The 13,448-nt window shown below is 40.0% G+C and overlaps 1 protein-coding gene across 2 annotated transcripts in view; it reads left to right on the top strand.

Moving 5' to 3' along the window:
• lrfn2b (leucine rich repeat and fibronectin type III domain containing 2b) overlaps positions 1-8,101 on the top strand; it is a 156,533-nt gene extending 148,432 nt beyond the window's left edge. The window contains exon 5 of one of the 2 annotated variants that reach the window (XM_067482721.1): positions 4,826-8,101. In XM_067482721.1, coding sequence (XP_067338822.1) covers positions 4,826-5,798 — 973 coding nt within the window. In that variant the 3' untranslated portion in view covers positions 5,799-8,101. The other variant, XM_067482722.1, reaches the window with a different exon arrangement.
• Positions 8,102-13,448: the final 5,347 nt, after the last annotated feature.

The following is a 13,448-nucleotide window of genomic DNA, read 5'->3' as shown; positions in this document are numbered from 1 at the left end:
AACAGTGGAGTGAAAAGCAGCCAGAGACAGGCCATTAGGAATTCTGCTTATTCTAGCATAATCAAGTTTCCCAGCAGCCCACCCAATGTTTGGGCTGAATCAATGGGACAGGAAACTATTTGGCATGACCTTGTCTGTACTTATCCAGTGAAAGTTGTCTTAAGAAATCAATGCATAATGTTTCAGCAATTCTTTGCAGCTGAATAAAGAGAATCCACAGCCATCAAATGGTTTATCGGTTGTGGACAGGAAAGATGCAGCCTGCAGTAATAATTTACTTGTTTAGTCAGCTCTTACTTTCAACTGAGAAAAATTTGTGAAGTATTAAAACTATACCTAACAAATATGTGGCAAAGCTTCAGGAGGCCTGCACCTCTTCGCCCACTCTTCTTTTCCCTGTTCCCGACTTACACGCTGATTAATGCTATGGCCTCCCGCCACAGTCGGGAACTAAGCAGACCACTCGACAAATTGCATTCTGCAGCCTGAAGGAGTGGTGGGAAACCCTTTTATCTTGCACTGATAAGAATGGGCATAGGTTTCTCTGGCTTTATTCCTATGAATTAAAATGAATTAGCCTATATGCAGACAACCTAAAATCAATTAGAGTAAGACTCAGCAACAAGCAGTACACAGTGGAAGCATTACTGGGCTGAAGAATTTTGTTCCCTATCCCAGACAGCCAATTATAATAGTGTAATGAAGTGTAGCACTAGTTGTTGGAGAAGCAGTAGTTTTTATGAGAATCAGTTCACTAATTGAATGAGGTAAACACTCAGAGTTAGATGTTTCTAGATTCTTGAGTCTGTCATGATCTTTGCCGCATGTCAGAAAAAAAAAATTGATGAAGAATGTGACAGAAATGGGGGAAATGTGGGGACTGCAGCTTCTGTGATCATCCAACATCTGGACTTTTCCTTTTGTCCTTTGTCGCCACAGCGGATCATTGTCCACCTGTTGATTTGGCACAGTTTTTACACTAGGTGCCCTTCCTGACGCAATCCTCCCCAATGTCCACCGGGCTTGGACTGGCACTGCACAGCTGGGGATGGGAAAGGGTTCAGTATCTTGCCCGGAGACACTTGGACATATAGCTGGGGCCGGGGATCCTGACCCTGTGGTCCGTGGATGACTTCCTTACCAACTGAGCTACAGCCACCCCTGATCCAACATCTGGACTCCTTTTTCTTTACTCTGCCTTCTCTGCCCCGTTCTCTCATGCACAGCCCTTTGCAAGCCCTCACTCTCTCACACTCTCCCTGATCTGCCCCTGCTCTCCCTCCCTTCCTGCCACTCACACACACTCACCCTCTCCCTGCAGTTTCTTTGTTTTATCATTCCCCTCACTACTTAATACTGTCATGCGTTCAGTTCCTGCTAGCGTATCTCATGACTGTGATACACCTGAGCTGTTTATTAGTCCCCATTGCTGTTTTGTTTGCCTCAGGTTTTTTCCTTCAATAATCTACGGCCATAATGACAAAGTGAAAGCAGAATTATAGAAATGTTTGCAAATGAATGAAAAGGAAAAAAATGAAATATCACATTCAGACCCTTTGAGACAACACTTGAAATTTAGCTCAGGTGCCTCCCAATTCTCTTGATTCTTCTGAGATCTTTCTATGTCTTGGAGTCCACCTGCGGCAAACTAAATTGACTGGACATGATTTGAGGTTCTCTATAGAAGGCCTCAAAGCTGACCATTCTTATTGTATCGGAGGTCAAAGGAACTGCCTGCAGAAGGCTACAAAACTCTACAAACTGAACTCCAGAGATCCTGTGTGGAGATGGGGCAAAGTTCCAGAAGGACAACCATCAATGTCCACCTCCACCTTTGATCTGGGGTTTATGTCTGCCAGTCAGAACAGTGACCACCTTCTCCCCAAATCCCATCTCAGACCAGTATTTCACCTCATCCTGTCATCTGTAGTAGTCACTCGCCTCAACTCCTATCACCTGTTGTTGTCACCTCCTTCTTTCCTTGTCTGTGGATGTTATGTATCTGTCTGTCATTTGTTAAAGTAACGTTAAGTCACCTATTAGTTTTGTATCTGCATAAAAAATCACAAGTCAATCTCCCTCCTGACCTGCTGAATCACTTACCCAATTCTGTTTACGGCAGACTTTTATTGTTGAACTACATACTTGTTTACCTATTGAGATCTGGTTTTCCTAGTTTTGGCCAGCAATCAAGCTGTGATTTGTACTTAATGAACCTCTCATATATCCACACACCAGTCTGGTATTTTGCTTGCCTGCCTTTAGAGATCTGATTACAGAATCTGTCTAACCTGCATTCTGACCAGCCCCTTGATAAAAGTCTGGGTTGGATTTGTTGTTATAGCAGGAGACATGAGTGGCAGCACAAGAAGGGGAGCTGTCATTTCACCCATCACTACTGTGCCAGTACACCAACATGTTGAAAGCATGTTGTTATATTTATAATAAACACTTTTAGTCTGTCTAATGGATCATCTAAAAGTCTGTTTTGTCCAAATGTCAGAGTGTAATGGAAGAGAAACAAAACATTGAGGAGCACAGTGGAAAAATAAAATGGGAAATGGAGAAAGTAGGTGATGAAATGAGAGAAAAATGTCTTCTTAGATGAAATATTGCAGGGAACTTTAAAGTAATTTCTGTGAAAAATGTAAATTTAGTGGAATTTGTGTCTCCACATTGTTATCGGTGAAGCCAGCCAGCACTGGAAAGCCATTGGTAATCCTGCATGTTCCTCATCTTTTCCTGCTTTTGATATTATTTTGGTTTTTTTTCAGCAAGTCTTCTATTTGTCCCTACCCACGTACAAAAGTAGGCTTCTGTAGAAAATATACCTTTTGTGCACTAAACTGGTGGCTCCCATGTACCACTTCTTCCTAAACGCATTTAAAAACATGACACTAAACAGTTACATTTTATGTTTTGCTTAAATTCACTTCAGATGACCATACATCACAGGACTGCTTACAATAAGCAGCGGGGGGTTGTTTCAAACTGGACTCTAACTCCTGTAGGAAAGTCCTCTACTTTGTTGACCCATCACCCAACCCTCCTGGTTACAAATGTTTCGGTGTCTAAATATGGGTGATATAATTGACTTTGTTGTGTAGTGGCTGCAGCAAACATGCCACCCCACAGTAATACATCTGTTTCACATTGTTTCTCTTACTGAGTCATATTTTACAGGAGAACAGTCTTACACTGCCTTCTCCATCCTCACACCTGAAACTCAGTTAAATGATTGATCACGCTGGTAAAAAGCTCAAACAAATTCCACACAACCATGGAAAAACTTTTAGTGGGGGGCAGGAAGCAAACAGCGGGCTCCCATGTAAAAGTTTCAGCTTTGTTTACCCATTCATTCATTCTGAAGAAAGTTTTGTGGCTCTGTTTAAACATACTTTACTTCTACCCTTCGTCAGTCATTATTAACCACCTCGATGGTTTTGTCAGAGAGCATAGAGGTTGACATTTTTTACTGACAGCCTTCGTTAACGTTACATATCTCAAAGGTTGTTGGGCGTTTTAGGCCTTAGTTAGATGTTGTAACATTGTATTATTGTCACTCAGTCTGAATTGGGCACTGCTGTACTCGTATGATATCAGGAAAATAGTAGGTGAGACTTTGAAAACTCTTCCTGTGGCGGAGCATACTCAGTGTTATCATACTGAGCCCCATTGATGTTGTTGCCCCCCAACACTGTGTGATCAGTCTTCAGCAGCACGACTGTGATAGAAGAAAGCAGGCGAGGTCAAACATGATGGTCCTGTTAGAACTTTACATTTTGTCTGTAAATGTCCATCCAATAAATGACCACTAACCATCGCATCATTATAGTCTGAAACGCAGGTTTTAATCAAACTAAAGAATTTTTTCAATCTAACTATTTTATTTTAATATAAGATTTTGGTTTAAAGTGAAGCAATTACTCTGTTAATTCCTAGGTCCTAGTGTTCTTATTTATGTTTTAGCAACAAATCAGAAAATTATGAGTCCTATAATAGGCCACTGTGACCTGGGGACCGTTTCATAAGTGGTTATTAATCAAATATTTTTACAAGATACATTTTAATAGAAATATAAAATTCATAAGCTTACTCCTTACATAGGATCAAAGTCGGTTTCCCTTTAGGGTAAACTACAGCAATACAAACTCTTGTCTTCTGCTGCAGGTTGCAGAGCCACTCACCTCTGAGTTGCACAGATGGAGACTCGCTTTCACACCATTTAAGCAGAATAAAACACTACTGCTTCCACACGTGCACACACACACACACACACACACACACACACACACACCTCCACAAGTGTTCCAATTCCCTAGAGCTTAAAACCCTTAACACCTGACTGACACACTCCCCTGTGTTTTTGTTCCTACCACGAGACCACTTGACACTTCCCAATGGTCCAACTCTATCTCGATTGACCTATACAAAATGTGTTTCACTTTCCAGCCTTTCTTGCCTATCCTGGGTTTTCTACTTATCCAAAATGAAATGCAGTAAGACAGATGGCTCAGAATGATTAAGCCAATTACTGTTGGCTGTCTGTTAAAGCAGCCACCAAAGAGGCTTTACAGTGGAGACAAACTCCAGAGAATGCAAATAGAAATCCTGGCTCACGTTTAATGAAAAAATAAAATGGTGAATAGAGCTTGCTTTAACACAGCATTTGCCGAAATGTACCTGTGCCTCATTTTTAGAGCATTTACTATATCACTGTAGGTTTTTACAGCTCAGGGAATTAGAGGAAGCTTACTTTAATTCAGTAATTAACCTGCAAGCCTTAATTGTTTCTCTTGTCTTTTTTTTATTTAATTTTTTTAAGGATGATCCCAGCCTCCAGCAAAGCTTTCCTGATAACAAATCTGGTGTCTGGGACTCGCTACGATCTGTGTGTGCTTGCTGTCTGGGACGACACCGCCACCACGCTTACGGCCACCAACGTGGTGGGCTGCACACACTTCTACACACAGGATGACTACCCTCAGTGCCGGTCTCTGCCCAGCCAGCTGCTGGGAGGTACCATGATCTTGGTGGTCGGGGGCATCATCGTGGCCACCCTGCTCGTGTTTATTGTCATCCTCATGGTACGATACAAAGCTACAGATATCGAACCCCCTGTGGGGAAGCTGCCCAGCGTCAGTGACACACACTCTCAGACCAACGGGGGTCGACTGGGGCAAAATGGACTTCTTATGTCCCAGTCTCAACCTCAGCTGCAGCCTGACCAGAAGGTCAAGGCTAAAGTGATTCTGCAGGATGAAGTGGTGGAGTTTAAGTGTGGCTCCCTCCAGAGCAGCAGCACCTCCTCTTCCTCTTCTTCAGGCTCAGGTCGGGGTTCTTACAGCCCCAACAGCACACTTGCCAATATTTGGAGGTCAGCACAGCACAAGCCCCGGTCTAACCTTGACCACCTCCTTGGGGCATTCACCTCACTCGAGCTGCGGAGTGCACATGGCCACGACCTGGGACCCTCCAACAGTGCTGCAACAGCAGCATCGAAGCCCCACACAGATAAGGAGCCACTGCTTGGCCGGACGCTGGACTCCAGCCTCAGCCGGCTCCTCATGCTACCTATGGACTCCAAACCTAGAAGGAGTCAGTCCTTTGACATGGGAGACGTAACAGGCGCTGGTGCTGCTCAGCTGAGCAACAAACCACGCAGGATCAGCAGCATTTGGACTAAGAGGAGCCTGTCTGTAAATGGCATGCTGCTGCAGTGTGAGGAGGAGGGGGACACAGGAGGGAGCAAGGGGACCATAGACAGCAATGACTGGGTGATGGAGAGCACAGTGTAGGAAAGATGGAGGACTGTCAAACACTGCCCACGCCAAGATAGACCTGCTGGTCTAAGAGCCTTTGTCCTGCATGAAACACATTCATCTCCATCCATTCCTCTGCTGTGAGACTGAACGATGGATTTTCACAGCCATAGCCAAATACAAACTTTAGAAATGAGCCCTTTGGATTTTTTGCCTCACACTTTGTACAGAGATGGACTAAAATGGATGAAACGTATGGTCACACCCATGGACTGTTATTATACTGTATAGATTTAGAGTATGTAATAAAATAAAAGTTTATATTTTTTATTTTGCTGCTCAAACACAAATGATTCATTGCTGGCCTCAGCCTTGAGACACAAGCAAGGCATGGCCAGAGGTTACAGTATAAAATATTTTACTGTAAATTCATCTTCACTTAATTTACCTATTGATGCAGTTTTGACCTTCTATGATTGAATGGTGCAGTATATGTATATAAATATATATATGTAGATGTGATGCTTTCATTCATTAAGATTTAAGAGGATTTATCCACAAAGTTGTATGTGAATATATTTACTTTCTATACAGAGTATATATTTGACGGGGATACAGTCATTCTGTATTCTACTCATATGAACATTCATGTGACTGCAGAGATTATAATGCCCATGATCTTTTAAGCTGTGGCTGTACTGTAAATTAAGACTAAGTTAATATTTTAAAGAATGCCAAATTATTAACAAGGAAACTGGTGCAATTGGTAGAATATTAAGTTAAGTCTGTTTAGTTTGGTTAGCATAGGTAGCATTTAGGTCAAGTAGCAAATGTTTTGAGTTTTATTATAATTATTCATTTTTGTATTAGCATCCAAATAATGCCCAAAGTCAACTACACAAAATTGGATGCCAGAACAAGGCTGTACACAGGATGTATACTTTTAGAGGATAATTCTGGTTTATTACAACTTAATTTGTTTAAAAAAAAATCCCTGTTCTCACTTGAATTGGTTTGGAAACATAGTGACTTCACTACAACGAGGCATCTGCTTCAGATATTATCATACAATAAGTATGGATCAGTATGTTGTGTTGTCTGGTTTAGGTACAAAATCAGACAGTTTGGTAAATACACAAACAATGACTAAAGAAACAATTACAATTACATTTACATTACATCAATGCTACTCTTGGTCATGTAAGATGTTACCAAATTACCACCAAGCTCGCTGATAACAGCACTGGCATGTGGTGACCAACTGGATACCTATGCATACCTACAGGTGTGAAAGAGACTAGTAATTTGCTCTTCATATTCAATGACAGATTAAGACTCAAATCTATATATGTACCCAATGTAAGCATTTGTCAGACTGTTACACATTTTCACACATTGGCATGTGCAGCACATCAGCAGGCTGATTGATCAAAATAGAAATAAGATTTATTGGTTGCATGACAAAAAATGCACTTGGCATACGTGCTGTGTACACACACAGTGGAAACAAATCTACAGACTATTTTGTTACCCACATCGTCAGCAACCACTACACACTGTACCTACGTCTCTTAACAAATTTCCTTGGAAACACAAAATTATTTTTATATTATTTAAATTAAACTAGAATTTCCATTTAAAGTACACTATTCATTTCCAGGAGGCTGCTAAAGTTTATTTTCAGTATGTTATAATAAACGCCACACAGGTTGATAAGGATCATCATATGAAAATGTCCAATTTGTTTGGAGATTTCACTACAAATCATTTTGTATCAATATTGTCAGTGTCAAGTTTTTATAAATGATTCGTTCAAATAGTTTGGGACATTCCTCCATTTTTCCCTCAAACCCTGGTCATAGGTTAAATAATGGTTCCATAAGTAACACTAAAAACGACCACTAAAATGAATATTCATTGTCCAGAGAGGTTTTGTTAAATGACATGGAGTAGTTTGCATGTTTCTGCCTATCTGGCTCATGAGACAGTTTAGTCCTGTGTATCCACTTCTGCTGTCATTACTCCTGTATTGTCTGGATGACTCTTTTGTTGTATTTCTGATATGCCTGCGTGAGTACAATGTCTCTGTATATTGAATTTTTTTGTACTATAATCCAGTTCAAATATGTGTTACAGTGCAACTGTGCACATTTTTCACCTGGAGTTGTAAAAATCTTTTGTGTGGTCAATTTTGTTGTTTTTTTGCTACTAAGATAAAAACTAAAACTCTCCTGAGATCTTTGGTTTCTTTTGTTTCATTTCATGGAGACTGAAAATCACATAAACTACTTATATCAGTTATTAATGGTGGGAGCACTGTGCAACAAATTGCAACTCTAACGCTAGGGGGCGCTGTGACATAGTGTACAGCAACACACAGCAGACACAGCTGTACAAACAACAAAATAAGCTGAATGTCAGTGGTTTGCATGTCAACATCCTGCAGCCCATGATGAGTTCTTATTTTTTTCTTATTATTCATTAAAGATTGTAATTGTAAAGCACTTGTGAATGATTTTAAGGTGCTTCACACAAGCACACAACAGAACTGTCGCAGTAAGGCTTTTATTATCTGTGCATTTTAGATGAAGGCAGAGTGGTTGGGGCGGCTTTGGTTCAGGCACCAGAGAGGTCACTTACCAGTCCTGGGGTTGGCGGTTTGATCCCCAGTTCCTCCTGTGTTTGAATGTGTGTTGTGAGTTTGTGTGTGTGTGAAAGTTCTCCTATGCAAGATGGTGTTACATCCAGTGGATCATGCCAGTACTGTGTATGATAGCTCTGTTGTCATATGGGTGTGTGAGTGTTAATGAATCATTTAGTCATCTAAGTACCGAACCGTGCAACCTCCTTCACCAAAAAAAGCATAGTTTACTGTCAGCTACCTCCTGACACTGCCAGTTATTGATCCCTGCACTATGGTTTAGTTATATGATGACCAGCACCACTAACATGTAATGTCACCACTGTGTTATCATCAGCATCAGAGGAGAACGTACTGTCACAGTAAGTTTATTTCTTCAAACACTGCACTGTTTTAATTACGAACTGAGAACTAATAAAGGTATTTTCAGCTGCCTGAAAATATCTATTGATTTTTTTAAAGTAAAAAGCACGAAACAAGGTTTTGTAGTCAGGTCACAAGTGCTATTGTAGTTTGGTAAGTCTTTCAACCTAAATTCACACACTTACCCCTCATCCTCATGAGAATATTATTTATACATAAGGGTCATTTCAAATCAAATTAGTTCATATTTATATTTTTTAAGAAGGCAAAGCTCTGCTTGTAGAGCCAGGCTTGCTGGTATCCGGCGGTTCAACAATTATCCTCTCCAAAGGTCGTATAACAAAACACTGAACATTTATAGACTTCCATGTTCCACAATTGAGCTGATAGCCAAATATTTCCACATAAAACATTTAAATGATAACCAATAAATTCCACAGAGTACGTTCCATAAATGAAATCCACAGAACACTGTATGAAACCGCGTACCTTCAAAGCTACGCGCTCAACTTTCCACCACTACCTTGTTGCGCTCAGCAACAACCTTGTAGTTCAAACATTGTTTTCCTGACAACCGGTTACACAAACCCCAAAGGCAAACGCTTCAAAGGCAGATATGTGATGCCATTGATGACACCATTGGTACCCTTCACTTCTTAATTTACCTAATCTTTAAAGACACAGCGACCACAAAAAACATATAACAGAACAAACAACGGAAAATCTCCCATTGGCTCAGCACTGCTGATTAAAAAATATGATTTTGAGAACTGTAATCTACATAAAAAGGGAAAAAAAATCTATGTTTTAAATATGTCTTTGTTAATTTCCAGGCCTAATGTGGAATAAATAACATGAATTATATTATTACATTACTGTATCGTGAGAGCATTGATTTTTGAGACATTGTGTTGTGTATCAAACATTATTGCGAGCTGCATGGATGGTTAGACCCACTAGTGCATAACATTTACCATTTAGTTTTAAGGTTCCTTTCAATCAGCGAGCCAATCACCGTCAAGGTGGCACATGCTGGCACTATGCAGAGTTTCAAAAATGGAGACACACCCACCACTTTCCACAAGCTTGCAGTGAGCCTTAGAGCCAGAGAAGTGGAAAAAAAACTTTCCATTAGCTTAACTGGATAAAATTATGTTTGTATTTTGTCTAACAGCAAAACCCTCGGCTCAACTTAGATTATGGGCCAATCTGAACATCACTTGTGTATCTGCATTCATCTGCTCACTGTCCACAATCATTATTGTGATCAGATTTGGTCTCTCATCTATGAAGAGCATTCTGAGCAACACTATAGGTTTTGATCTGGAAAAGTTTTAAAGAGCAGATCATCTAGAATGTCAACAAAAACACCCAGCACCAGATGCTAAATGGGAGATTATTTAGGTGTTAATTTAAAAACAATGTAGGTACCCTGCTGTACCATATGTGACCACCTGCTGATTACAAGTGTTGGCCACATAGACCAGGAGGAGTGACTGCTGAAGAGGTATACAACTGGACCTATTTGCTGCAAGTGCAATAGTAATTGCAACGATTTGGAGCTGTATATGTGGGATTTACTTCAAGAACCATGCAGAGGACCTTAGTTATGCTGGCTTTAAGTCTTGTCACACTAGGGGCCCCAAGAGGCTGCAGTGTCCATCACACACCCACAACACAAAAAGCATTAAAAAGAATGAAGTGATGATTCTTAAAATGGATTTATAGTTCTACTCTAAAAAAGCTATGACCCATAGTGTTGAAATGAATGCAGTGCAGCTGCGGAAATAAATCTCCTCTAACTTATTACCACATATCAGGGGTACAGTGATGTGCAGAGCTGTGGTCGGCTCTGCTTGTGACCGCTTTTGTTTTTTTCTCCTGCAGTTTCAGATGTTAGTAGAAATGGTTGAGAGTACCACATGTATCCACATTTGTCCACTTCATTCCACTTAACATTCTGCTCACTGTGATTTCCACTCTCTGTCACAGAAAATGAAAGATGGTGCTTGTATGGAATAGTCTCATACAGCACTAACGCAATAACACAAGATGCCACAAGAGTCTTTCCTGCTGCAGCTCATACAACAGATTGAACTGAAGCATCTAAACATGGTGCTGTGAGAAAGCCTAACACAGCCAGATCGCATACAACACATTAACCTGATGCTGTGCAATCTGACTGAAATGAACTATAAATTAAACTAATGTACATACTGTATTGCAGGCACTGACTGCCATTAACACCCTGCTTCAAGTATAACTATCAGTTCTTGGGCTGCAAATATGAAAGCATGGTGTTCACTAAGTGTAAAATTGAAAGGCTGAGTGTGGTATGTGCTTAGAATCATTACCCACCTGTCTTTGCAGTTAGTGAGTCACTTATCCCACCTTTATCACAGTCAACACTACTTTAATGACTCACTTTTCATTTTGATGTTACATTTAGCTTCGGTGCATTTTACCTGCATGCTGCACGCTATTTGTAACCAGATGCAAGGTGCTTCAGTAGATTAATATATTATATAGTTTTAAATTTTAGTTTCATTTTTTGGAAATTATTATAAATACATTTCCTCTTATTTTAATTTATGTTTAAACTGTTACCGCACCTCACTGTACTCTACTGTAGTCTTTTTTAAGAACAGACAGCATCTTTAGCCCTTAAGCTGTTAATGTATTGTTCAGAAAGTACAACTATTTCATCCTAGTTTTAGCCCAATGCCTACAATTCGTTTATAATATTGTCATTTTGCCTATATCGTCATTTTTCCACTCAAAAGGTTTTTCTTTTCACTGGGATATGGAAATCAACCTAGATCTTGTGTAACATGTTACACGTCACTGACGGATTATGCACTTGTGTATAATAATTTCAAAGGTCTGCACTCCATTCCCATGCATCTTGTTACCAAAACAATGATTTCAAGTTTACTTTTTTATTGGATAGAAATGAATGAAAAGTCAGTCATGGTGCCAGAGATATGACTGTTTGGCAGGTAAGAACCTCAACTCAGTAGCCCAACAAAGCTGACTGATTGCAGAGTGATACATCTTTGCTCAGTATCTTTATTACATCAATAAAGTTGGTTTATAAACTTCATATTTTTTATGAAGTAGGTTCTGAAAAATAGGTGTAAGTAATAAGTCTCAGATTAAAGTATGATGATGCTTGTGTATTTGGTATTGCAACCAGCCTCCTCACATATGAGGAGGTTATTATATTATTTTAAAAGATCCCAAAGTTTCCAAAGATACAAAATAGGCTGAGTCATCTTGGGATAAGACATCTCTAATCTGTTGGAGTGGTGCAGCAATAGAAACATGAAGTCTATAGTTTGAGCATTATGTTTTATATAATGAGGCCGTGTGAAATTAAATTAGTTTATTCATTTATTACTAGAACATTAAAGCTACACAAAGAGAAGTTTATAAGAAAAAATGTTTTAACATCCCAAATTTGGCACATTCAGGACTTTGAAGGACTAAATAGAGGGGGGTAGAAGGAAGAATGGGCTACCTGATTGTTTGGTTGACCTTTTTTCAGAAGATGACCTTTCATACGTCAGAATTAAGGGCTAAGAACCATGTTCTGGAAATGATGAATATGCAATTGACACAGCTGGAGAGTTGTGTTATATCATGCCCTGAATCAAAGTATGACATGACCATATGTTTTGATATAAATTGTTATTCTGTGGATGTGGTTGGAATTCTTTTAATTTTCTGTAACACCATGTTATTGCAGTTTAATTGTACATAAACATACATTTTCTGTGACAGAGTTGGCTGGAAATTATTTAATAATCCATAGCATTCTTGTTTGCTGTGATACCTAATATGGTGTCTCTGTGTGGGCATCAAATAATCTATGGTGAACAAGATGAACTGGTATGTTTGGGGTCGTGCAAATGCTGTGATTCAACCCTTTTTGTGTATATATTTATCAAATGTTATTATGTGTGTGTTTAGACTTTCACATTTCTTGGTTAAAGTTATGTAACAGCAAGTCCTCCAACCTCAATGCCAACCTTGTTCGGAGACTGTCCCCCTGTGAAAATCTGGAAAAAAAACAAAGTGATATCTCTTACTGCTTAGCGAAAACTGATGGCAAAAGCAAACTTCTTCTTTTCCTTTCAGCTCTTCCCTTTCGGGGGTCCAGTCCTCTGCATCCTCTTCTCTCACACCAACTCACTTCATGTCCTCTCTCATTACATCCATAAATCTCCTCTTTGGTTTTCCTCTAGACCTCCTGCCTGGCAGCTCCAACCTCAGCATCCTTCTATAAATATATTTAACAGTCTCTCCTCTGAACATGTCCAAACCACCTCAATCTGGCCTCTCTGACTTTCTCTGCAAACATCATAATACATGGAGATTCCTGTCTAAACTCATCTGTCAGTCTGTCCATCACCAGAGCAAACAAGAAGGGGCTCAGAGTTGATCCTTGATGCAGACCCACCTCCCCCTTGAACTCCTCTGTCACACCTACAGCACCTCACCACTGTCTTACAGCTCTCATACATGTCCTGCACCACTCTAACATACTTCTCTGCCGCTCCAGACGTCCTCATACAATACCACAGCTCCTCTCTCTGCACCCTGTCAGACACAATGCAACTCCCTATGACCCTCTCTGTACTTCTCCATCAGCATAGTAACAGCAAGTACTGCATCTGTTA

Source organism: Channa argus, chromosome 17 (assembly GCF_033026475.1).
Source record: "Channa argus isolate prfri chromosome 17, Channa argus male v1.0, whole genome shotgun sequence".
Taxonomy (NCBI): domain Eukaryota; kingdom Metazoa; phylum Chordata; class Actinopteri; order Anabantiformes; family Channidae; genus Channa; species Channa argus.
This window is presented reverse-complemented; position numbering and strand designations above follow the sequence as displayed.